The following is a 25,665-nucleotide window of genomic DNA, read 5'->3' as shown; positions in this document are numbered from 1 at the left end:
TGGCTTAATGAAACAGTCCAAAACAGGAACAGTGGCTGGAAATTGTTCAAGACATCTTTGCTATGGAAAAGTTCACATACCTTTTGAGAGTCAAAGAGAATACATTTGAAAATAACTGAATAAATGGATCATTTATTTGAGACACACCAACTAAATGAATGCCTATAGATATTAGAGAATTATATTATATAGAACTAGACTGTTATATTATATTATATAGAACTAGACTGTTCTACAACAAAGACTGTTCTACTTAAGAACACTGAAAAAGTCTGGTCTACCCCAACAGCTGCTGAAGACCTTCTACCGCTGCACCATAGAGAGCATCCTAACGCATGGAATCCCTGTGTGGTACCTCAGCTGCACGGAGGCAGAAAGGAAAGCTCTACAGCGGGTAGTCCATAGAGCTCAGAGGGCCATCGGAACACAGCTACCAGACTTGGAGGGCATCTACAACACACGATGCCTCAGAAAAGCCACCAGCATCCACAAAGACTCTTCACACCCCTGCAACAGTCTGTTCGAACTCCTTCCATCGGGCAGACGATACAAGGCCTTCTATGCCCGCACCTCCAGACTCAGGAACAGCTTCATCCCCAGGGCCATAGCTGCTATGAACCGGTCCTGCTGAGCCGGATGGCCACAACGCATAGATCAACTTGCACTTTACCCTGTCCAAAACTGTTACAACTGTTCGTTTCGTTGGGTTGCTGCTGTCTAAATTACCTAAATTAGTGCATCGTATGGGAGGCGCATTCCCAATCTCGTTGTACCCCTGGGTACAATGACAATAAAGATATATTGTATTGTATTGTATTGTAGATAATATGTTTGTATGATAATTGAAATATTTCCAGACAAATATTTCCAATCATTGAGGTACAATGAGGTTCCAATATTTCCAACCATTTTGTATTTGGTAAGTGTACCTCATTGTTTTATTATAATTTTTAATTTTGTTAAATTATTTTTCTTATTTTATTTATGTTGATCTTATTGTACTGTTCTGTCTATATCTCTGTGAAAACTCAATAAAAACTTAAGTGAGGAAAAAAAAAGAATGTCTTCAAGGAGACTAGGAACACATGGCTTCCTGTTCACCTGATAATCTCTTCCCACAACACAGTATCTGTTTCAGGAGTTAGGGGTTGGGCATGTGAGCCATACAGCCCACCCAGTGCAGCGAACTGAGGGTAACTGGGGATGTACTGAGGATGTTAGTCTAGGGGAGGACACTGATCTTGGTTCACTTGTACCTTTGGTGAATTTAGAGAATTTTCTGAAGACAGTAAAAGTGGAATTTATCCAGTGTCCCAAGATGCCTGCTGTACGCAAAAGGGTGCAGTTTTCTGATTGCACACTTCATCTTAATAATAATAATATATTCCTTTATTCGTCCCACACCGGGGAAATTTACAGTGTTACAGCAGCAAAGTGGATAGCAGAAGAGCAAGAGATCATTCATTATAAATAAAAGATACATAAATTGTCATCAGTTTTCTGTGTGTTCTTAGCTGTTATTGTTGACTCGTCTGCAGGGAGCAGTGCTGGTTGTGCAGTCTCACAGCAGCGGGAAGGAAGGACCTCCTATATCTTCACGCACTTGGGGTGAAAGAGTCTGTTGTACTTCGTGGTCCCGGTATCTGTTATACCTTTGTTATGACTCTGGACGGACCACAAGTACACGTGTTTAAAAGGTTAGAAAGCTGGAGCTTAAATCCAGGCCGTTTTTTCCACGGCCACCAGGAAAAAGAGTGACCACCAAATCACCTCATTCTCTTATATACATGTTACTACACGAGCAAACAAAGTAGTCCTTGTGATACAACAAAGTAGTCCTTGCAATATCACAACAGAGTCTGTCACTGAAGGAGCTACTCAGTGCAATCACAGTGTCCTGCATGGGGTGGAAGTCGTTGTCCAGCAGCAATGTTAGCTTTGCCATCATCCTCCTCTCTCCCACCACCTGCACTGAGTCGAGGGGGCAACCCAGGACAGAGCTAGCCTTCCTGACCAGCTTGTCGAGTCTCTTCCCTTCCGCCGCTGAGATGCTGCTGGTCCAGCAGGCCACTCCATAGAAAATGGTCGATGCAACCACCGGGTCCCCTGCACTCCAAAGGACCTGAGTCTCCTTAGCAGATAAAGTCTGCTCTGGCCCTTTCTGTATAGCGCATCGGTGTTTTCAGTCAAATCCAGTTTATTGTTGAGGTAGACACCCAGGCACTTATAAGAATCCACCCTCTCGATGTCTATTCCCTGGATATTCACCGGTGTCGGGGGGACCTGGCTGCGCCTGCGGAAATCTACCACCATCTCCCTGGTTTTCCCTGCATTGATCCGGAGGCAGTTCCGCTGGCACCAGTCCACAAACTCCTTGATCAGTTCTCTGTACGCCCTGTCCTCGTCGCCCGTGATGAGGCCGACGATGGCAGAGTCGTCAGAGAACTTCTGTAGATAGGAGTCTGCAGAGCTGTGCCTGGAGTCCGCAGTGTACAGGGCGAACAAGAATGGAGCTAGCACTGTTCCCTGCGGAACCCCAGTGCTGCAGACCACCCTGTCCGAGACCATTTCCTTTGTCCTCACATACTGTGGTCGGTTGGTGAGGTAGTCTAGAATCCAGGACGTGAGGTGGTGATCCACTCCTGTGCGCTCCAGCTTGCCCCCCAGAAGCCCCGGCTGGATGGTGTTGAATGCACTGGGGAAATCAAAGAACATGATCCGCACAGTGCTACCCGGCTTCTCCAGGTGTGAAAGAGCTCTGTTCCGTAGGTAGACGATGGCGTCCTCCACCCCGATGCGAGTCTGGTAGGCGAACTGCAGCGGATCCATTGATGGTCTCACCAGGGGGCGGAGATGAGCGAGGACCAGATGCTCCAGTGTCTTCATCAGGTGTGATGTCAGTACCACCGGCCTGTAGTTGTTGAGTTCCTTCGGGTGCTGCGTCTTTGGTACCGGTACCATGCAGGATGTTTTCCACAGCTGTGGAACTCTCCCCAGTTTCAGGCTCAGATTGAAGACATGCTCCACTATTCCGCACAGCTGGTCTGCACAGGACTTGAGGAGCCTCAAGCTGATGCCATCCGGACCAGCCGCTTTCCTCGCATTGATCTTCCTGAGCGCATTTCTCACCTGGTCTGAGGAGGCAGATTGGAGCACAGGGGCTGAGTGCTCAAGAGTGTGAAAGGAGGAGGGGGTGTGGGGGATGGTGTGGGGGGAGGAGGTGGGGGTGGTGGGGTTGGGGCAGAAGAAGCAGAAGGTGACTGTGACCCAAGTCCCAAGACCCAAATCTTCTTTACCAATAAAACAAGATTCTTTTCATCAACTATTTTTGAGATATATTAATGAACTCCATGAAGCAATTTATTTGCTCAAATCAATTGTACTGGTGAAATATATTAAAACGAAACAGCACAAGTCAAGTCATGATTTCGAAGGGTGTGTACCAATATTTCATGTCAGACTGCCCTTCTATTTTTTTAATATAATCAGGTTGAAAACATCAGCGACTCCAAAAATGTCACCACACCTCTTCACAACCACAGTAAAGGTCACATCATGGAAATAATCCACCCAGCTCCTCAAATCCCATGCTAGTTCATTGAATGAGCAATCCCATGAGTTGCACGTTTTGCTGTCAAGGCCATCATCTACACTGACATCCCTCGACATTTTGGCAATTTGTTAAAGCTCTTTTGGCCTAAGAGTAGGAACACTCAGAAACATCCCTCCATACTTAAAAAATGTCATCCTCTTGGGGGTACACACTGCTGAACCAAGAACCTGGTATGTACACTTGATTCCACTGGCCTCCTGCAGTAATGAAAAGGTGATCTCATTGCCAGAAACCTAGTGTGTGCTTGTTACTCCAGAACAATCTCTGGTCTCGTCAAGAGCTGTATCAACAAAGTGGAGAAGTCAGCTTCTTCTGGAGGAGTCAATGAGAGAGCTCATAGAATCCGGTTTTCTGTCCCCATGTGGAGCAGGTGTTGAAAGAATTCTGCAATATGATGGGGGCGGCATAATCCATTTTAATTATGTTTTGATTCCTTGAAATAATTACTGAATTGTTCTGCTTTCACTAGGTCTATTTAAACTTTCAAACAATTTGGTAATTGTCTTAAATGTATACATCTTAAAGACCGCAAAATCCCTTGTTAAACAATGTTTAATATTAAAAATCAGCTTCTGCAGTTATTTCTAGCTGCAATCATCGAAGCAAACAATCATTTAAACATTCAGCAGAAAATCACTTAAATTCTGCTGGCTGTTAAAGCCTGAAATATTAAATGTATTCAAAACAAATAATTCTTGTATCTCACAATATTGATTTGCAGTTTGCTGTTGTCATTCTGGGAATTACAAAGACTGTTAGGTTGGATGTGACAATCTTCAAAGTGCCCACAAGGTATAACCTCAACGACAGAAGCAACTTCAAAATTTCACACAAGGAAAAGTGCAATTTTTAGATTGATGGAATACTTATCCATGCAAATCAAAGAGTACTGTTACCAGAACTTAGTTTTCAAAACTATGATCATATGCTTTCTTGCAAATATTTCAGTTTAGCAAGGTGTTCTGATGATAACATTTAAGGAAAGTTGGTATAAGTAACAAAAACCTTAATTGAAGTAGCTTAATTAACAATTGTTAAGATAATGCAAGGCAAGAATATTTCAACATCATAAGTGTGTGTTATTTCAACTGCCCAAGATTAGCGATAAGCTGAATTACATTTTGAAATGTCATTTAAATGTTTCTTGAACTAATATTTTGTGAAATGATCAAGATTGGCAGAAGTAAAAAATTGATATCAATCTTAACATGCAAATAGTTTGCATTTGAACATAGATTCTGATAGAGTTGAAATTCTAATATTGATATTTTTCTGTGGAGTGAATGGACAGAAACATCACCAGTACATTCCCTTCACAGATGTTGCCAAACCCGCTGAGTTCCTCCAGCATTTTGTGCTTTGCACAAGATTCCAGCCTCTGTAGTTTCTTGGTTATAATTATTTTTAAAAGTACAGTGCAATTTGTTTCCTTGAATATTGTGTGCCCGAGAATAAAGTGCTGCATTCAACTGAGAATACTCAGTTACTGTCGTGCCTCACATCAAGCTGAAGTGAGCAATATTTAATACTCACAAGGGGGATATCACGTGCTTTTTCAATACGAACAATTTTCACAGTTTCTCCACCATACTGTGCTACCCTCTCATAAACATGGTCATCATTTTGCGATTCCAAAAGCATTTCCTGCTGAGCCACTCCATCATGGGCGAGAAGCAGTGCCTGAAACAATCAAATCAAACAAGCTTAAAATCAGCACAGTTCGAACCCACCTCAGTACCATAAATCTGATCCATTTCTTATTTTACTCAGCAGAAATATTATACAATGATTCTTCATCCATCACCCAGTTCAGGTTAAGGGTACTAGTTTAGTCATTTTTTTCTAATGATTGCAGTATTCCCACTGGCCTGATTTTTCTTTACTTAATTTTAGCTTTCAATCAAATCTCGAAAGATTTAAAAGTATTTGCCTACATTAACATTGGACCTGTTGAATGGCATTACACACAATTTATTTTTATCGGAAATGAAATAGGCAAGCAACCCATTTCCAAAAGGCAAATCATAAGAAAACTGTTTTTGAAAAAGACCCAAGGAGAGAACATTTTATTTGCGTACTTTGCATCAAAACATCTCCACAGCGCTATACGTAATCTATTTTAAACATTGCTATATTTCTTTTGCCAACAATTTATACAATTTCTGGGAAGGAAGGGATGGCTACAGCAAACTACTAAGATGTACAAGAGCAAAGATATGCATGAACAAAATGTGAAAGAAATTGAGGAACTGCCAAATGTCATCGTGTTTCATTATCCATTGTTAATTGTTCAGAAAATGATTAAATATGCATTGAAATCATTACTTATTATTGGTTTCCCATCCACCACATTAAATCATGATATTAACAAGTACACCAGGGAGCTAAAATTTCCTCTGCACACTGACTTTCCTATTCACCTAAATATTATTAGTTGCTCTTTTAATATGAAGAAAAATATATTTAATTTAAAGAACATTAAATCACAAGTTTTATTTGCTGAAGTACTTGGCTTTCAAATATTTTCATGACAAATACCTGATAATTCCTAAAACAGTCAACTGCCGAAAAATAAAAACTTAAAATAACAAAGCTATTCCTGCTAATTGAAAAAAAATCAATGTAATATCAAAATTAAATGTTCCCTAATCAGCTTTATTCTATAATATTTTTGAACCAAATTTAGTGATACAAGAAGTAAAAGCAAAAACTAACAAGTACATACATCAAAGAGAGGTGAAGCAAGAAGTGCACGAAGTTCCTGTCCATCCTTCTGGTGACTAATGGTCAAAACCTTTTGGACCTAAAAAGAAAGAAAAAGCAGCGTAGAGTGACTCCAATAGCATCGGTATTGTAATATACTTTTCCTATGTACCCTACATTGGTCTCACATGAACTTGCCGGTAGATTAAGGATGATTCAAAATGCGTGCAGATTAAAAGACACCTTAGTTCTACCAAAAGTAAACTGATCACTGATTTTATTGAAATGTCTGGACTTTAAGATACGAGGTGTCACTGGCACAAATAGCAGTATCAGAAAGATATACGTCTTCAAGCTTGTTCTTCTCTTCAATACAACCATTGATGATTCTAACATCTCAAATTTACAAAGCCAGCCAATCTTCATATCCTCGTTAATCCACGTATTAACATTTCAGGGAATTTTCGTTCAATGAGATCACCTTTCTCTCAATGCATACACACCAATCATATTCTTTCATTCATCAATATCTCAGGAATCATTGCAGTGAATTCATACTGCAGGACTTTGAAGGCAAGTTTATAAAATTAAATATTGCAAATGGTTAATACGTAAAATAAACAAGGTCAGGCGGCATCTTTGGGGGAGAAACATAACTAATTTTTCTGGCCAATGAGGATTAACTGTTCCTCTTTACATATGTGTAGGAAAAAAACTGCAGATGCTGGTTTAAATCGAAGGTAAACACAAAATGCTGGAGTAACTCAGCGGATCAGGCAGCATCTTGGGAGAGAAGGAATGGGCGACCTTTTGGGTCGAGACCCTTCTTCAGACTGATGTCAGCAGAGGGGGCGGGACAAAGATAGGATATAGTAAGAGACAGGAAGACTAGTGGGAGAACTGGGAAGGGGGAAGGGATAGAGAGGGGAAGCAGGGACTACCTGAAGTTAGAGAAGTCAATGTTCATACCGCTGGGGTGTAAACTGCCCACATCGAAATATGAGGTGTTGTTCCTCCAATTTGTGCTGGGCCTCACTCTGACAATGGAGGAGGCCAAGGACAGAAAGGTCAGATTGGGAATGCGAGGGGGAGTTGAAGTGCTGAGCCACCGGGAGATCAGGTTGGTTGAGTCGGACTGAGCGGAGGTGTTCAGCGAAATGATCGCCGAGCCTGCGCTTGGTCTCGCCGATGTAGAGAAGTTGACATCTGGAACAGCAGATACAATAGATGAGGTTGGAAGAGGTGCAGGTGAACCTCTGCCTCACCTGGAAAGACTGTTTGGGTTCTTGGATGGAGTCGAAGGGGTAGATAAAGCGATAGGCATTGCATCTCCTGCGGTTGCAGGAGAAAGTACCTGGGGAGGGGGTGGTTTGGGTGGGAAGGGACGAGTGGATCAGGGAGTTTCGGAGGGAACGGTCTCTGCGGAAAGCAGAAAGGGGTGGAGATGGGAAGATGTGGCCAGTAGTGGGATCCCGTTGGAGGTGGTGGAAATGTTGGAGAATAATTTGTTGTATGCGACGGCTGATGGAGTGGAAGGTGAGGACAAGGGGGACTCTATTCTTGTTGCGAATGGGGGGGGGGGGGGGGGGGGGGGGGAGGGGGAGGGGGAGCAAGAGCAAAGCTGCGGGATATTGAGGAGACCCTAGTGAGAGTCTAATCTATAATGGAAGAGGGGATCCCCGTTGTCCAATCACTCTACACCTCAATCCCCCACCAGGAGGTCTTCAAGCCCTCTGTTTCTTCCTCGACCATAGAACCAGCCAATTTCCATCCACCAATACTCTCCTCTGCCTAGCAGAGCTGGTCCTTACCCTCAACAACTTCTGCTTTGACTCCTCCCACTTCCTCCAAATCCAAGGCATAGCTATGGGCACTCACATGTGCTCTAGCTATGCCTGCCTCTTGTTAGGGTACATCGAACATTCCCTGTTCCAGGCGTACATTGGCCCTATCCCTGAACTCTACCTCCGCTACATTGACGACTGCATTTTTGCTACCTCTTGTACCCATGCAGAACTCACTGACTTCATCAATTTCACCACTAATTTCCATCCTGCTCTTAAATATACTTGGACCATCTCCAACATCTCCCTATCGTTTCTGGATCTCACCATCTCCATCACAGGAGACAGACTAATGACCAACATCTACTACAAACCCACTGACTACCATAGCTATCTTGACTACACTTCTTCCCACCCTGTTTTCTGTAAAAACTCTATCCCCTACTTCGGCCCACCGAGTCCGCTCCAGCTAGCGGTCATCTCATACACGAGCACTATCCTACAGAATATGGACAATTTACAATTTTTAAGAATTGAAGATAAGGCACAATAATGGTAAAGTTAATGCTGGCAACCAAGAACAAATTTCTAACCCATAAAATTCTATAAAGGAATCAATTCTTTGATCAAATTTAACATTTGTCCTACCTCCAGGGATAGCTCCTGTGCATTGGAGCTTAGAGGGTAAGGTGGACTCATCTTGTGCATATGAACTGCTACTGTATTGTGAATGTTGAAGGCATTTTGAAAATCCCGGTTCTGAACCAGCTGCAAAATGAGTGCCACATCATCCTGACTCTGACTGTCAACCAGGTTGTGCTGTATATGTTTTAGAGAAGTCAGCAGGTCTTCTACTTCTGAAATTTAAGAAGACAAAAGCCTTGTCAGTAGATTCATTCACAAAGCATGTCATAACTCTTCTTTGTAGGCAAGGATCAAATAAATTAACAACTGATGGTAAATTGTGACTCAGTGATTAGGTTGATTGATTGAAAGATAAAGCATGGAAACAGACCCTTTGGCCCACCGAATCTACACTGGCCATCAACTGTTCACACGGGTTGCATGTTATCCCACTTTTGCAGCCACTCCCTACACACCAGAGGCAATTTACAGAGGCCAATTAACTTACAAACCTGCACGTCTTTGGCATGTAGGAGGAAACCAGAACATCTAGAGGAAACCCAAGCAATGAAAGGGAGAACCTGCAAACTCCACAGACAGCACCCAAGGTAAAGATTGAACTTGGGTCTCTAAAAATGCCCCAATCCCAATTCTCAGTAAATGAACTGACTGATTCCCAACATGTTATCAACTTGTAAGCAAATTAACCCATAAAATGCTTTAAGAAAAAATTGTGGGAGGAAACCGGAGCACCCAGAGAAAACCCATGTACACAGGGAAGGTACAAATTCTGTACAGACTGCACCCATAGTCAGGAATGAACCTGTAGCACTGTAAAGCAACAACTCTATCGCTGCGCCACTGTGCCATTCTTACCCAAAATTCATATCCAAATACACACTATCCCAATATATCTCACACCTATCCCTGCCATTACCCCACTAACTCCCACTATATTCTACCATTCCTCCACACACTAGGGTCAACTTAGTGGCTAATAAATTTATCAACATATACATTTTTGGATGAGAGAAGAAACCAAAGCACCTGGAAAAAACCCACAGGGAGAACATGCATATTCCACATAGGTGCTACCGAAGGTCAGGATTGAAACAGGGTACACAAGAGACACAAAGAACTGCAGCAGCTGGAATCTTGAGCAAAATATGAAATGCTGAAGAGACTCAACAGGTCAGGCAGAATCTGTGGAGGGAATGAACAGATTAATTCCGACTCGAAACATCGCATGTCCTCTCCTTGCACAGATGCTGGTTGACCTGCTGAGTTCCTCCAGCATTTAGTGTTTTGAAATTGGATTGCTGGATCCATGAGACAACGACTCTACTAGCTGCAGCACTGTGCCAGTAATGTAACACTGTAAACTTAATGCTGGCTAGCTATCATTTGTATCTTCACAAAGGTATGCTGAATTTGAACCCTCTCAATTTTGTGTTGTGGGTGGACCTGACACAAATGACTCAAACACAAGTCCCACAGTGGAAGCTGCATGGTGCTAAGGTGCAACATCTACCAGAACGTTTTATAAAAAATGCTAAAATTTAAACAGTGATATATTACCCAGTACGTGAACTTTCTTCTCAAGAATCAGCATTAATATTTGCATTGCAAAGGCTAGAAATGCAGCACATAATTTATCACAATAAACATATTTCCTACATTCGTAATACTAACTTCACATCTATTTTACCTTGCAAGTCAAGCAATCCTTCATGCAATGAAAGAAATATCATGTATTTTAAACTTTGATATGCTTAACAAACAGGAAAAAAAATCAAATACTGCCCATGAAACAGAAAAATGGTTAAAAGAAAATCATGGATGAAATTAATTTGGCATTCATCAACAATCATTAAAAAAGCAAAGCAAATGGAAAAACGGACACAAACCACAACTTGTTGCCAATTGAATGCCACAAATGCTCATCTTTGACCTATTGATAAGGTTTAAGGATCCACTAGTATTGACATAGTGCCCAAAGCACCCAGGATTCAAAATGGCATGGCTTTGTAATGTGGCAAGCCATGTACATGGGAATGTTATTATGTGCCTTGGCCAGAATAAGCTCTGTTCATGAAACCATGAATCTGGAGGAAAAGGCAGTTAGCTTCCTTAACCAACTGTGAAGCTTGTCGGCAAATGTTTTTGAATGCTCTTCACATTCAGCTTAATTCAAAAATTGAGAATCAATTAAAAAAAATAACATCCTATTTTTTAATTAAAATTTTAAAGAAACAAAGATAAAATCAAAAACACCAAACACCAGTCATCAAAACTGTAAGGTGAGCAAAAAGAAACTAATATTGAAATTATAAACCTATGGTGATTCAGATCATCACGAGAGGTGGGGACAAGAGAACTGAATTCTATTTCAGCACTCAAAGCACAAGTAAGAAAATCATTGTTGTAAAGTATAAAGTCAATTGCTTTACTTTTTATGCATTGGTTTGGTTCAATTTATTCTTGATATTTTAAATGAAAATCAGAGGGGGATGAACAGGAAAACAGGAGTGACAAAAGTTGGGTACCATGTAGGCACTAATATTGACATTGGGATTAATGGATTAAAATCCATTCAGGTTCAACTGGGCTTCTGTACTACATAAAGCAAAGCAGTGCAAATATGAATAGGAAAATTAGCATTTGTGACAAAATTTAATGTTAGTTTACTGTAAATTGTAAGGTTTAAATTTACACATGGTCATTATGATCTTTGTTGTTGCTTTATATGTGTGGTATTAGCAACAATCTAATTTTTACATCAAGAAAGAAGATATATTTGCAACTATTTCAACTTAGAGTACGATACCCGGTGTACCATAATGAATTAACATTTTATATTTGAATTCAGATGTGTTAATCTTAGCTATGTCCTCATTATATCTTGTAAATTGTAATTATGCAAGCACATCCTATGCTCTTCTGTACCAACATAATAATATTTTATTGGCACTACTATGAATTCTACTTAAGAGCTCAGAATGACTTATTCACACAAATTACCCTATTACATACCAAGAATTTTAACCGCATTGCTGGGTCCCTCTAAAATAAAATCCTCTTCCTTATCAAATGTTGGATTATCAATTCCCACTTTAGGTTGAACTTGTGCCAGCTTCTTCAGTTGAATGGAAGAATTGAGGTCGAACTCCTGTTTTTTCCCCTCTTCTTCTCGCCTACGACGCATATCATCCTGTTGCTGGCGAATCCTCTCCAACTGAGCACTTCTGCGTATTGGCATGGTTCGTGAACCCAAATCATCAGGACAATCGACAGCCATTTCTCGGTGTCTTGCTGGCTCATCGCGAGATGAAAGGTCTAAGTTCTTAGCATCACTATCTGATTCATCGGCAATGTGCCCATTCATGTGTGAGGTAGTCATGACTGAAATTTTAGTCCTTCAATTACTAGTTTCTGGAACCTGCACTTGAAATTCGGTTCCTTCTCAGAAGATTCATGTTAATGATGATGGAGGTACTTTCTCACGTGAACTTCACATTCCACTCTAAAACTGAGATTAGCCTGGAGGAAGAAAACTGCTGGTTAGAAAAAGGTTCAATCCACTGGAAAATGTTGTTCAAATCTAAAAGAATCCATTCCTTCAACATTTACTTATCTTCCCACTACTATTCCATGATGTGTACACAAACCCATACTCCTCTAACTGCTCATGGACAAAGCCCTCCCAAACTCTCCAATGGGGCCCTTGCAAGGTAGGTCATAAGGTCAAAGGGCATGACGCATGGAGTCGCTCAAGCGTTCTGGAGGCCAAGCAAGCCTCCGGCATACACTTGTCACACACGCAACACGTATGTGTTGAGTTACTCCAGCATTTTGTCTACCTTCGATTTAAACCATCATCTGCACTTCTTTCCTCCGACGAGAGAGGAGGAGAATGCACCGAGTTAGCAACAGGCTGTGCCCGGGAATTGATTGCAGAGAAGGATGAATGAGGTGACTGAGCATTTGAAGCTGGCTTTGTATCAGTCCAGCAGTGCCACACTGACAACGCTGAACGCTTGTGTAGGGAGGAACTACAGATGCTGGCTTCAACCGAGGATGAGACACAAAAAGCTGGAGTAACTCAGTGGGTCAGGCATTTGAAATGCTGAACACTTACTGTACAGTGAGCCTTCAATGATTTATTGAGTATTTTATCGGCACCGCGTTCATCACATTGGAAACGGCGCCAGTGGAAACGGAGACGCGAGAGAGCAGAGAGCTTAACTTCCACACAAAACTAACAATTATCTCTGCAGTACAAGACGTGGAACATTTTGGCTCCTGTTCAAAATACCTCTGGTTTACACTCCCTCTGGGCTGCCAATGCCCTTCCAAGATAGACACAAAATGCTGGAGTAACTCAGCGGGACAGGCAGCATCTCTGGAGAGAAGGAATGGGTGACTCCTCGGGTCGAGAAGGATCTGAACCCGAAACGTCACCCATTCCCTCTCTCCAGAAATGTCGCCTGCCCTGCCAAGTTACTCCAGCATTTTGTATCTAACGTGTCCTCCACAGTGTCACCTCAAGGGGAAGCGGCTTCCCAACTGAGATCTCTTCTGCACATCTCGCTATTGCTATCACATATATTTCAATGCAAAATAGTTTGCAAAAGAGCACCTATTTCTGAAGGCAATACCATCAACCAACAAGTCATTTTATATGAGAGAGATGTAGATACAAGGAACTGCCAATCCTGGAATATTGCATAGTGCACAAAGTGCTAGAGTAACTCAGTGGGTCAGGTAATATCCCTGGAGGACTAGAGTAACTTTATAAATTCATTATTGCAGCAAAGTCATCAGAACTGGTCAAAGTGTACTCTCCAAATTAAACATGAGTTTATTACAAATTCCTTTCTTTCAGCGACAGCAATTTTTACTCCCCCTCATACATAATGGCATTTTTTTAAAAAAAACTTTTTCTTCTCCCCCAGGTTTTCAGAACAGCTGTAATTACTCATTTAGTCTGGATTAGCATTCTAAAGAACTTGACGTATGTTTCTATAGTAACAATTTTGTCAGGCATCAGGATGCCCTGGCATCATATCAAAAGATACTTACATCACTCTGGGAGAATTTCCACATTTCAGCTTCTTTCTGTCCCACATCAATTTAGGTTTTGCATGGCTGCCTGTACAATATAGAAATATTTTGTTTGAAAACAAGTAATCATCAACATGCACAACCACATTTGCTACTCCAAGCCAAGAAATCAGACAGCTTAAGCTAGATCTTAAGAATCTGTAATATATCATAACCATCATAAACAATAGACTTCTGAATTATCTGATCAATTCACACAAGTTGCTTTAGAGCAATGATTTTCCTGTTATCAGCTGTATGAAACAGTGGCAACATACTCAAAATTATTTTTATTCTGGCTGTTAAGTGGGTGTACAATCGCTTAGAATGTATTATCTGTCTCATATCACCATTTTGCAGTCAGATATGGCCACAAGGGCATATCCATTTTCTCCCCTTCAACCTTCAAAATCATATAATCAGCTCAGTTTTGCTGACAGTACAGAACCCAGCCTGTACATTAAAAGTTTTCTAAAAATCTATTTGCAGTCATGAGACATGACATTTTCAAATATTACAAACAGCATACAAAACCTTTAAAGCAATTTAAAGACCTTTGATAATTTCAGGCCACAAATAGGCCCTGGTTCCATCTTGGAATGGGATCTCAGGATTCACTACTAGAGTCAACTATATGAGACGACCTTGCAAGGAATTCTGTTTCGTGGGATGGCTCCAGCAAATTTTTTTAAACGACCTGATGAATTGCAGGGCAACTAGTTAATACATCAGCATTTCAGCAGGTTCTGCTGTTTAAAGCAGTTATGTTTAGTGATAATAAATTGTCTTCCTCAAATATGAAAAGAAGAATTTACAATTTAAAATTTAAGTTAAGAAAACAGAGGTATTTTCACATAACTAGAGAATTGTCTGAAATGGAAATTATGAAAGCCATTGATTTACTAATTGAATTAGCAAAAATTGATTGACCATTACAGCACACAATTAGCGGTAAAACTCTTTTCTTGGCTCAGAGCACAATTCATACCTTTTGGTCAACAGACCATACTGGAGAACAGGGTTAATGCTTCAGTGTAGTACTGACATTTTTCAGAAGTGATACTAAAATGAGTTACTGAAAACATTCCATTGCACCACTTCAAAGAATAGCACAGGTGGTTTTATAAGTGATTAGCAGCGCCAAATTAATTGACATTACTGCCAAGTGCAAGGCAGTCTATTTTCAAATTATTCTCAATGTGTGTACATCATTGTCATCAATATGACAATAAAATTAACACTTTGTCATTGAAGGGATGGTTTACAGTGCCCTCAATAATGTTTGGGACAAAGACCCATCATTTATTTATTTGCCTCTGTACTCCACAATTTGTGATTTGTAATAGAAAAAAAATTACATGTGGTTAAAGTGCACATTGTCAGATTTTAATAAAGGCCATTTTTATATTTTTTGGTTTCATCATGTAGAAATTACAGCAGTGTTTATACATAGTCCCTCCATTTCAGGACACCATAATGTTTGGGACAGCAACGTCATGTAAATGGAAGTCATGTTTAGTATATAGTTGCATATCCTTTGCATGCAATGACTGCTTGAAGTCTGCGATTCATGGACATCATCAGTTGCTGGGTGTCTTCTCTGGTGATGCTCTGCCAGGCCTGTATTGCAGCCATCTTTAGCTTATGCTTGTTTTGGGGGCTCGTCCCCTTCAGTGTTCTCTTCAGCATATAAAAGGCATGCTCAATTGGGTTCAGATCGGCCGATTGACTTGGTCACTCAAGAATTGACCATTTTTTAGCTTTGAAAAACTCCTTTGTTGTTTTAGCAGTATGTTTGGAATCATTGTAGGAAAAAAACTGCAGATGTTAATTTAAATCGAAGGTAGACACAAAATGCTGGAGTAACTCAGCGGGTCAGGCAGCATCTCGGGCGAGAAGGAATGGGTGACGTTTCGGATCGAGACCCTTCTTCTGAATGGTCTTGACCCAAAACGTCACCCATTCCTTCTCTCTCGAGATGCTGCCTGACCCGCTGAGTTACTCCAGCATTTTGTGTCTACCTCCTGTTTGGAATCATTGTCTTGCTGCAGAATGAACAGCCGGCCAATGAGTTTTGAGGCATTTGTTTGAACTTGAGCAGATAGGATGTGTTTATATACTTCAGAATTCATTATGCTACTACCATCAGCAGTTGTATCATCAATGAAGATAAGTGAGCCAGTTCCTTCAGCAGCCATACATGCCCAGGCCATAACACCTCCACCACCGTGTTTCACAGATGAGGTGGTATGCTTTGGATCTTGGGCAGTTCCTTCTCCTCCATACTTTGCTCTTGCCATCACTTTGATGTAAGTTAATCTTCATCTCATCTGGCCACAATACCTTTTTCCAGAACTGTGGTTGCTCTTTTAAGTACTTCTTGGCAATCCTATTTTTGCAGCTAGCCAGTGGTTTGCATCTTGCAGTGTAGCCTCTGTTCATGGTGTCTTCTGCGGACAGTGGTCATTGACAAATCCACACCTGACTCCTGAAGAGTATTTCTGATCTGTCGGACAGGTGTTTGGGAATTTTTCTTTATTATAGAGAGAATTTTCTGTCATCAGCTGTGGAGGCCTGCCAGTCACTTTGTGATTAGCAAGCTCACCAGTGCTCTCTTTCTTCTTAATGATGTTCCAAACAATTGATTTTGGCAAGCCTAAGGTTTGGCTGATGTCTCTAACAGTTTTATTCTTGTTTCTCAGTCTCATAATGGTTTATTTGACTTTCATTGGCACAACTTTGGTCCTCATATTGATAAACAGTAATAAAAGTTTCCAAAGGTGATGGAAAGACTGGAGGAAAGACGAGGTGCTGAGAGCTCTCTTATACCTGCATTAAGGAGACATTTAAACACACCTGAGCAATTACAAACACCCGTGCAGCCATATGTCCCAAACAGTATGATGTCCTGAAATGGGGGGACTATGTATAAACACAGCTGTAATTTCTACATGGTGAAACTAAAATGTATAAAAATACCCTTTAATAAAATCTGACAATGTGCACTTTAAGCACGTGATTTTTTTCTATTACAAATCTCAAATTGTGGAGTACAGAAGCAAATAAATAAATGGGTCTTTCTCCAAAACATTATGGAGGGCATTGTATTTTGAGGTTGTTATTTGGACAAGCTATTTAAACCAAGACCTTGAACAAAACAACATTCTAAATATGAAGTTTTTATTGGAAACTGGACACTGATCACAAAGGGTTCCAAGCAAGTAAGACAGTAGAATGATTGGTTATATTTAATGCCATTTTCTGAATTTTGTAGCATCAGTATCTGCAACACAGCCAGTACTCAACATGAATTACTGAATAAAACTGACATCAACTTCTGAATGTGCTAATAAGCACTGACTGCTCCACACAGACAACACACAAGACAATCCAGCAAAGTCAACATGACTTCAGAAAAAGGAAATTGTTTGACATATTCGCTAGAATTCTTTGATAATGTATCAAATTGGGTGGATACAGGGAAACCAGAAGATGTAGTGTTTTAGCATTTCCAAGAGGAATTCAAGAAGGTGCCATATAACGTTACTGCATAAGAACGCATAGAGTTGGGGGCTAAGTATTGGTTTGGATATCAATGTGGCCAACTAAAAATAGGCAGGTAATGATAAATGAGTCATTTTCTGATTGGCAATCAATAACTGGTAGGAATGCCACAAGGGACAGACGAGAGGGGGTCTCAATTATGTACAATGACTATGTACATAAAGCAACTTTGGATAGGTTAGGTAGCAAGTTGTAAGGAGCACAAATGGCATTCGAGGGATATAGGTAGGTTCAGTGAGTGAACAAGAAGTTATCAGATATAATAGGGGAAAATGTGGTCATCTAATTTAAAGGGATGAAAAAAAAACAAATTACTCAAATGGTTGAGGCTATAAATTATTGAGGAATATAAAAGGAATCCATGTTGTATGACTCTCTATGACTCTAAAAGGAGAATCTGGCACTCTAATAAAAGAACACAAAAAGATTAGCATGCAAGTACAGTAAGTAATTAGGAAAGCTAATGGATTATTGGCCTCTATTGCATGCAGTTCCAGTTGCTCCATTACAGGAAGAATGCAGTGCCTTTGAAAAGGCTGCAGGAGGTTTAGCAGAATGTTGACTGGATTTTGTGGCATTAGCTACTAGGTTGGACAAATTGGGTTTATTTTCTCTGGAATGCCAGTGGTTGAGAGGAGACCTGATAGAAGTATATAAAATTATGAGAGCTATTGCTAGGGTTGACATTCAGAACCTTTTTCTCATAATTGAGATGTCAAAGACTAGAGGGCAAAGCTTGAGGGTGAGAAGGGAAAAGTTTAAAGAAAATACACACGGCAAGTTTTTTTTACATCGAGGGCAGTGGGTGCTGGAATGAGTTGGCGGGGTAGTGGTGGAGGAAGATAAGATAGTGGTTAGATAGCCACATGGATATGCAGGGAATGGAGAGATATGGATCATGTGCAGTCAGATGAGATTAGTTTATCTTGGCATCAAGGTCAGTGTGGGCTGATGGGGCTGTTCTTGTGCTGTACTTTTCTATGTTCTAAGTATGGAGTATAAAATAGGGAAGTATTGATATGAATTTACAGGGTTTTGGTGAGACCACACCAAGAATACTGTTTATAATTTATTGTCTCCTTTTAAAAAAGGATGTGCTTGCATTCAAGTTAATGCAGCAAAGGTTCATTAAATTGATTCCTGATTAGGAGTTCACATAGGAGGAAAATGCAGCATAGAAGAATGAGAGATCTTCTATAGAAATAAAATCCTGAGAATGACAGGGTGGATGCCAAGAGAAGGTTTCTATGAGCGGAAGTAGCTAGAACTAGTGGACATAGATTTGAATCATTAGGGTGCCCATTTCAGACAGAGAAACATGAAATATTTCTCTCAGAAGGTTGTGAATCTTCAAAATTCTCTACCTCAGAGAGAACATAAGCACTATGTGTGAACAGAATTACTATATATATTCAGTAGAGATTGACCTGCATTTAAATCACAAGCAAACCATGGGGTATGGTGAAAGTGAGAACATGATGTTGATGCCAAGAATGCATCAGCTATCATTATTCTGAATGGCAGTTGAGGGGCCAATTGACCTATTCTCTTTTATTTTGCATATTGTATGTACAATAATCTACATATAGTCTATATTCTTTTATTTCTTGCCTTCCAGCCTACTCGTAATGATCTTTCAAACTGACTAGTTGAAGAGCCTCTCTGCTGTATGATTGATAAAAGATACTGTACAAACAACCAGATTATGTAAATCTTAGTGCATCACATCCAAGACTGATATGATTAACATACGGCTTTTTTTTTAAATCTTGAGGACAGCAGATTTTAGGTTTCCCCTCTCCAACTTACTTTAACCTAAGGATTCTTCTCATTCAATCCCAAACATCTGTTTACTTTTCTTTGACACTGTGAAATCTGTCCTGGACAACCCCAGCTGGGAGAACAAAATCCCTATCATGTTTTGACCCTTAGGAGTATGGCATGTTTCTATGAAATCACCTCCCATTCTTTAAGTCAAGCAAGCTTGAGGCCGTTCTGCATAACTGCTTCTCAGAGAACATTCCCCAACTATCGCAGCAACTCTTCAATCAGAAGTGGCCAGGCTTACTGCTGAACCATTTCCTGGCCAAAGCTAGAAGTCACAGTGTTAGAACACGGGATCAATTTTATGGGATCACCACAAATATAAATTCCTTCATACAGACCCTTCCCAGGTTACAAATGGCCAACTTACGCACAACCGGGACATGTAAACGAACACTTCAGAGATTGGCAGGATATATTTTCTGGGTGCAGGCTTCTTCTGAGGGAACTCAGTTCACAGCTGCATTTCCAACATGAACTGTTTGAGTTGCCGACAGTCCTCAGGAATGGAACTCTGTGGTAACCTGGGGATGACCCATCAAGAATGGGATATTTGAGCAACCCAGTTTATTCATAGCAAAGAGACAAGGCCTTTGATGATTATGAAAGTAATTCAAAATTGGAGTATTTGTGACAAATATAACAAATGGTGGAGTACGTTTTGGAGTTATTTGGTCTGTACCTTCTATTCTCAATGTTTAGCTGCTTATTATATGAATAATTCAAACTACCTCAAATACCTCCCTCAAAATAATGGTAGGTAATTGAATTCATAAAGCAAGGCCACATTTTTTATATTAAGGTGAATTATTACTTGCCCTTGAGGCTGAATTGAAGTGACAAATCAAAATAAAAGAGAAACTTGGACTTGTATAAATGCACACATCTTGATTATTTAACTAAAATATCCGCTAGAGATCCATTTTAGTTCATTAATTCAAACCAATTCAGGACTGCAGCATCAAGTAAACGATGTCACCTACATGGATAGAGGATAAAGTTAAAAAAACTTTTAATTTAATTTTTGAAATATTTAAAAGCAATTCACTATTCCAAATTGTATTATCCTCCATTTTCACAAACTAACTTTCATTTATACAATCAATTTATCACTCTCTCCATCTTCAAGAAAGGCCACCTTGTGTCATTCTCCAAATGTTATAGGAAAGATTAAAAGTTCGCTGATTTTTCAGGACACACTCCAATGAAAACTAAATAATACAAAACAATAGTGTGTTAAGTCTGAAATCATTTAGACTTTAGTCAAATCATGACTAAAGTACATCTTTGTACTTTATATCAGCATATCAGCATCAGCCAAAGGTTCAAGAATTCGGTGCTGAAAGACAGGCAAACTACTATTTTTTCCAAAAGTATGCCTTCCAAAAGCTTAATCAATAACGCATGCACTGTTAACAATGTCACCAAACATACAATTAACCTTCAAAACAGATCAAAAAATTTATGCATCAATGATAAGAATTCGTTAAAATGTGCATTTTGGTTTTATATATTTTGCGTATATGATAATATATGGAAGTTTTAAAACTAACTAGGGAAGACATACAAACTCCATACAGAGAGTACCCGCAGTATTGAATTCGGTCTCTGCCGCTGTAAGGCAGCAACTCTACCACTGCACCACTGTGCCAGCCTGCGCAAAAAGCTTGAAAGAAAATAATTCTAAGATATCCATTCAAACGTTAATTTAAAAATTGCAGAAGTGTTCTATGGGACAAGTATTGTGATTTTGAAGTACTGCTCAAAATGAAACAACTCGACAGGAATGAGTGGGTTAATGTATAATGAATGTTTGACAGCACTGGGCCTCTACTCGCTGGAGTTTAGAAGGATGAGGGGGGGACCTTATTGAAATTTACCAAATCGTGAAAGCCCTGGATAGAGTGGTTGTGGAGAGGATGTTTCCATTAGTGGGAGAGACTAGCACCAGAGAGAATAAAAGGACGTTCCTTTAGGAAGGAGATGAGGAGAAATTTCTTTAATCAGAAGGTGGTGAATCTGTGGAATTCATTGCCACAGAAGGCTGTGGAGGCCAAGTCAATAGTTATTTTTTAAGGCAGAGATAAATTCTTGATTAGTACAGGTGTCAGGGGTTATGGGGAGAAGGCAGGAGAATGGGGTTGAGAGGGGAAGATAGATCAGCAAAGATTGAATGGCAGACTAATTGTTTCATTCTGCTCCTATCACTTATAAACTTATGGACAGGAATTTGAATTAAAAATTTATATTCTGCACTGAACAATCCAAATAATATGACTTGATAATATGACAAAGATCTAAAGTAATGCAATTATCCCTTAAAAATGCAAAATACACTTTTGCACAAAATTTACAAATTACAAGTATTTTGTTTTAAAGTTCAAATTTGATGCTGATCTAAAGTAGTTTGAAATTGACATAAAATGGTTTATAAATACTCCCTGTGCAAGGACAGGTATTCCCCTTGTCTTGAGCCAGGAATCTGTCTCGAAATAAGGGGATGGTTATTCCATGGCATAGGCAAATAGAAATTTCTACAGAGGGAGGTCACACCCACACAGAGACCAAAAAGGTATCAAGCAATATGGGTTTAGTACAAAGGGAGTGGCAGAGGTAAAATAATTTGATGAATGATGGAACACGCATTAGAAGCTGAAGGGCTTATTCCTGCCTCTATTTCTAATGCTCTTAAATTAGGCTCCATGCCAACATAAAATCTGTACTGAACTGAAAGACTGGATGCTATCAGCTCAGGCACAGTATTGTAGCAAGTTGAGTTGCTCCCTCACAGGACCAATGACACTGGGATCTATCCTGATTTCTGGTGCTGCCTTCTGGTGCTGGTGTATTGAATACGCACATACATTCCATCACGTAGGTTTCTTCCATGTGCACCAATTTTTTTTTTCCCACATCTCAAAAAGGGTATAGATCGGAAATTGTCTACGATCCATTTTCCCATATAGTGGATGGGTAGTTAAGCCTAGGGGGAGTGATGAGATTATGCGGAAGAATGTCATAGGGAAAATTGAGGTTCTGGATTGTTTTGTGAGCAGGTATAAACTCCACGGCCAAAATAGCCGCCTGCTATGTTGCAAGAAAATATGGAAATATTCCGTGAATGAAGCCGTTTTGTTTAGCTGTTCCTGCTATATTTTACATCTTTTAAATTAGGAAAAAAGTCATTAATTAGTTATGAAAAGTGAAAAAGGAAAGACATGGAATAATGTTGCTAATTTGCTGATCTGCATGCGGCTACTGGTTCAAAAAGGCAAATCCTACATCAGTTCCTGTCATCAGTTACAATATCTGCATAGGAAATAAATTCAAATACATTTACACACATGCTCAAATCTTCCTTCCTGGAGTTATGCTTTAAACATTTCTGGTCACCAGTATTCCTACTGTAGATAAATGTATTCACATTCTAAATGTACAGATTGATGCATATGCTGCAAGCAACATGAAATTCAAGTAGCATAAATTGCCGACCCAATGGAATCTTAAATTGCTACTCTCTGGAATCAGGTCAGGCACATCAAGAACTATGGCATATGCACTGCCATGAAGTACATAGATAAGCCTTTGCAATGACGTCATGTGTCAAAATAAAAACTCTTGGAACATCATCAGCACTAATCAAATTTCAAACGTTTAAAAACTTTAGTGATGGTTACCAATCGGAGTCAAAAACCAAAAGCATCTTTGCATTATCTTCTCCCTCGATTTTCAGACATCAATATTTATTCAATTAAAGGGATGCTTGTGTATTTCAGAAACATTGCTCATGTCCTCAAAATTTATTTGTTCATTTATACCCATCAAATACCCAGAAAACACCATTGACATGTGGAAGACAACGGAACTACTCCAATGTTGCACAAACGTTTTAAAACCCATCTTAACTGCAGTACGGTTTAAAGAGAAAATGGAATTCAACCCAGCAGAAATGGAGAAATTATTTATAATGGCTAGGAAATTCAAGATATCCTAAAAACAGTGGTCAAATCATAGAGCATGAGAGTTAGCGGAAGCATGGCTGACCTGTTCTTAAACTGTTTACCTAATTTTGTTGAACCTCTTGAAATTCTTAACATACACCCTTAATGATCCATTAATTTACTTTTGGAGAAAACAAGTTCAAAGTTTCTGACATCCTCATTTTCACAATGAAAAGGCATTTCCTGATTTCACACCCGATTTATAGATTGTGGTCTTGGATTGAATGCTCACTCAGAATTTTTCTACATTTTTATTATATAACAAACTCAATTAGGTTAACCCACACCTTCTGAACTCAATGGAATAAAACCCACATTTACGTCATCTTTCCGTCTAATTTAACACATCGTCCTTGGGATCTTCCACAAATATTTATGAACACCCAGCACCAGTTAATATTTCTCTCGCAAACGTATACTACCAAAGAATGATCCACATATTCTTGAAGTGGCATTATCAAGGCCATAAATACTAACATGCTTTTCTTTATACACCTTCACACTTGAGAAATATATAATTGGTCACAGATAATAATGGGTTCCAGTCTTGTAATTTTTGAAAATGAATACCCAAATCCATAGATTCTAGTCCATCAACATTGAAAAGGAAAGGAAGTGGGGGAATAAAAGATTCAAGAGAGTTTATCTTGGAAAAGGGGAACTAAAATACAAATAATACGCACCAAGTATGTGCTCAGCTGAGAAACAGTTGATTAGATCAACCACAGGACCTAGAAAGGAAGTTGTTCGCTAAGAAAAGCAATACAGAGCATTTTGAAAAGCTACTGATTGAGAGGAACCACAGGCAAGAGCATTTGGCAAAAAGCCTCTCGAGGAGAACAAGAGACTTGAAAGCATATTCCCACATCTGAATAGGTTATTCTTTTTTTATCTTGCAATACCCATTATAGAGGTGACCTGATGTAATATTTGAATTTGAGGAGTCCACAAATCATTCTGTTATGCTTCTCTTGTTTCTTCACACTTTGGAATGAAGGCAAAATAATAAAGGAATAAAGACAAGGTAATAAAAATCACCTTTACTTTAGAAAAAGGTGATTCTTAATCTGGTCGACGAATAAATATTCACTTTTGTAATTGTAATAACTATTTCTGCACTGAAAAATAAGATTAGGTGGATATAGCAGAAGAAATAAGTATAAAACTAACACAACTAATATTAAAATGTAAATTGGACTCCAATGTTAACAATATTTTTATGCTCAGAAAATAGAATTTTTGTTAACCTTTACTTCCACCGTATCTCCCAATTTCACCTTTCTTTCCCATGATTTTATTTCCGCCATTTGATCTGATGTAGGTTAAAATATTAACTGATATCCTGGGATTTAAAAAAATCCATTCCACAGCACCATACCTGCTCACATTAATGACAATCAAGGTGATCCAAAAGTAAATATAAATAGCATAAATATTACCATTGGCACTGAATATCATTAATACTAGAGCTGAAAGTTAAATGCTGGGTAAAATAAATACCAGGTAAGAATTTAGTTATGAAGAATTTAAATTCAGTTAGGTATCTTGAAAAACAGCCATTGTACATTTTCCTAAAATTTTCTATTTCATAATGCTCACTTGTAAAATAAAATTTAGAGAAGTAAATAATGGAGAACAATAGACAATAAGTGCAGGAGTAGGCCATTCGGCCCTTCGAGCCAGCACCATCATTCAATGTGATCATGGCTGATCATTCTCAATCAGTACCCCGTTCCTGCCTTCTCCCCATACCCCCTGATTCCGCTATCCTTAAGAGCTCTATCAAGCTCCCTCTTGAATGCATTCAGAGAATTGGCCTCCACTGCCTTCTGAGGCAGAGAATTCCCAGATTTACAACTCTCTGACTGAAAAAGTTTTTCCTCATCTCCGTTCTAAATGGTCTACCCCTTACTCTTAAACTGTGGTCCCTGGTTCTGGACTCCCCCAACATTGGGAACATGTTTCCTGCCTCTAACGTGTCCAACCCCTTAATAATCTTATATGTTTCGATAAGATCCCCTCTCATCCTTCTAAATTCCAGTGTATACAAGCCTAGTCGCTCCAGTCTTTCAACATAGGATAGTCCCGCCATTCCGGGAATTAACCTAGTAAACCTACGCTGCATGCCCTCAATAGCAAGAATATCCTTCCTCAAATCTGGAGACCAAAACTACAAAAGTACTCCAGGTGCGGTCTCACTAGGGTCCTGTACAACTGCAGAAGGACCTCTTTGCTCCTACACTCAACTCCTCTTGTTATGAAGGCCAACATTCCATTGGCTTTCTTCACTGCCTGCTGTACCTGCATGCTTCCTTTCAGTGACTGATGCACTAGGACACCCAGATCTTGTTGTACGTCCCCTTTTCCTAACTTGACACCATTCAGATAATAATCTGCCTTCCTATTCTTACCTCACACTTATCCACATTAAACTGCATCTGCCATGCAT

At 39.7% G+C, this 25,665-nt stretch overlaps 1 protein-coding gene across 1 annotated transcript in view; it reads right to left on the bottom strand.

Moving 5' to 3' along the window:
* The window catches only part of LOC144597251 (protein PALS1-like), a 75,933-nt gene that overhangs the window by 25,022 nt on the left and 25,246 nt on the right, over window positions 1-25,665 (bottom strand). Inside the window, exons 2-6 of the mRNA XM_078406344.1 lie at window positions 13,807-13,876; window positions 11,758-12,264; window positions 8,749-8,957; window positions 6,339-6,416; window positions 5,147-5,293 (exon numbers count right to left, since the gene is read on the bottom strand). Coding sequence (XP_078262470.1) covers window positions 5,147-5,293; window positions 6,339-6,416; window positions 8,749-8,957; window positions 11,758-12,124 — 801 coding nt within the window. The 5' untranslated portion in view covers window positions 12,125-12,264; window positions 13,807-13,876. The remainder of the gene's footprint in view (window positions 1-5,146; window positions 5,294-6,338; window positions 6,417-8,748; window positions 8,958-11,757; window positions 12,265-13,806; window positions 13,877-25,665) is intronic.

The sequence above is a fragment of the Rhinoraja longicauda genome, chromosome 10 (assembly GCF_053455715.1).
Source record: "Rhinoraja longicauda isolate Sanriku21f chromosome 10, sRhiLon1.1, whole genome shotgun sequence".
NCBI classification, from domain to species: Eukaryota; Metazoa; Chordata; class Chondrichthyes; order Rajiformes; family Arhynchobatidae; genus Rhinoraja; species Rhinoraja longicauda.
Note: the sequence above shows the minus strand (reverse complement) of the source record. Positions and strands in the feature narration are given on the sequence as shown.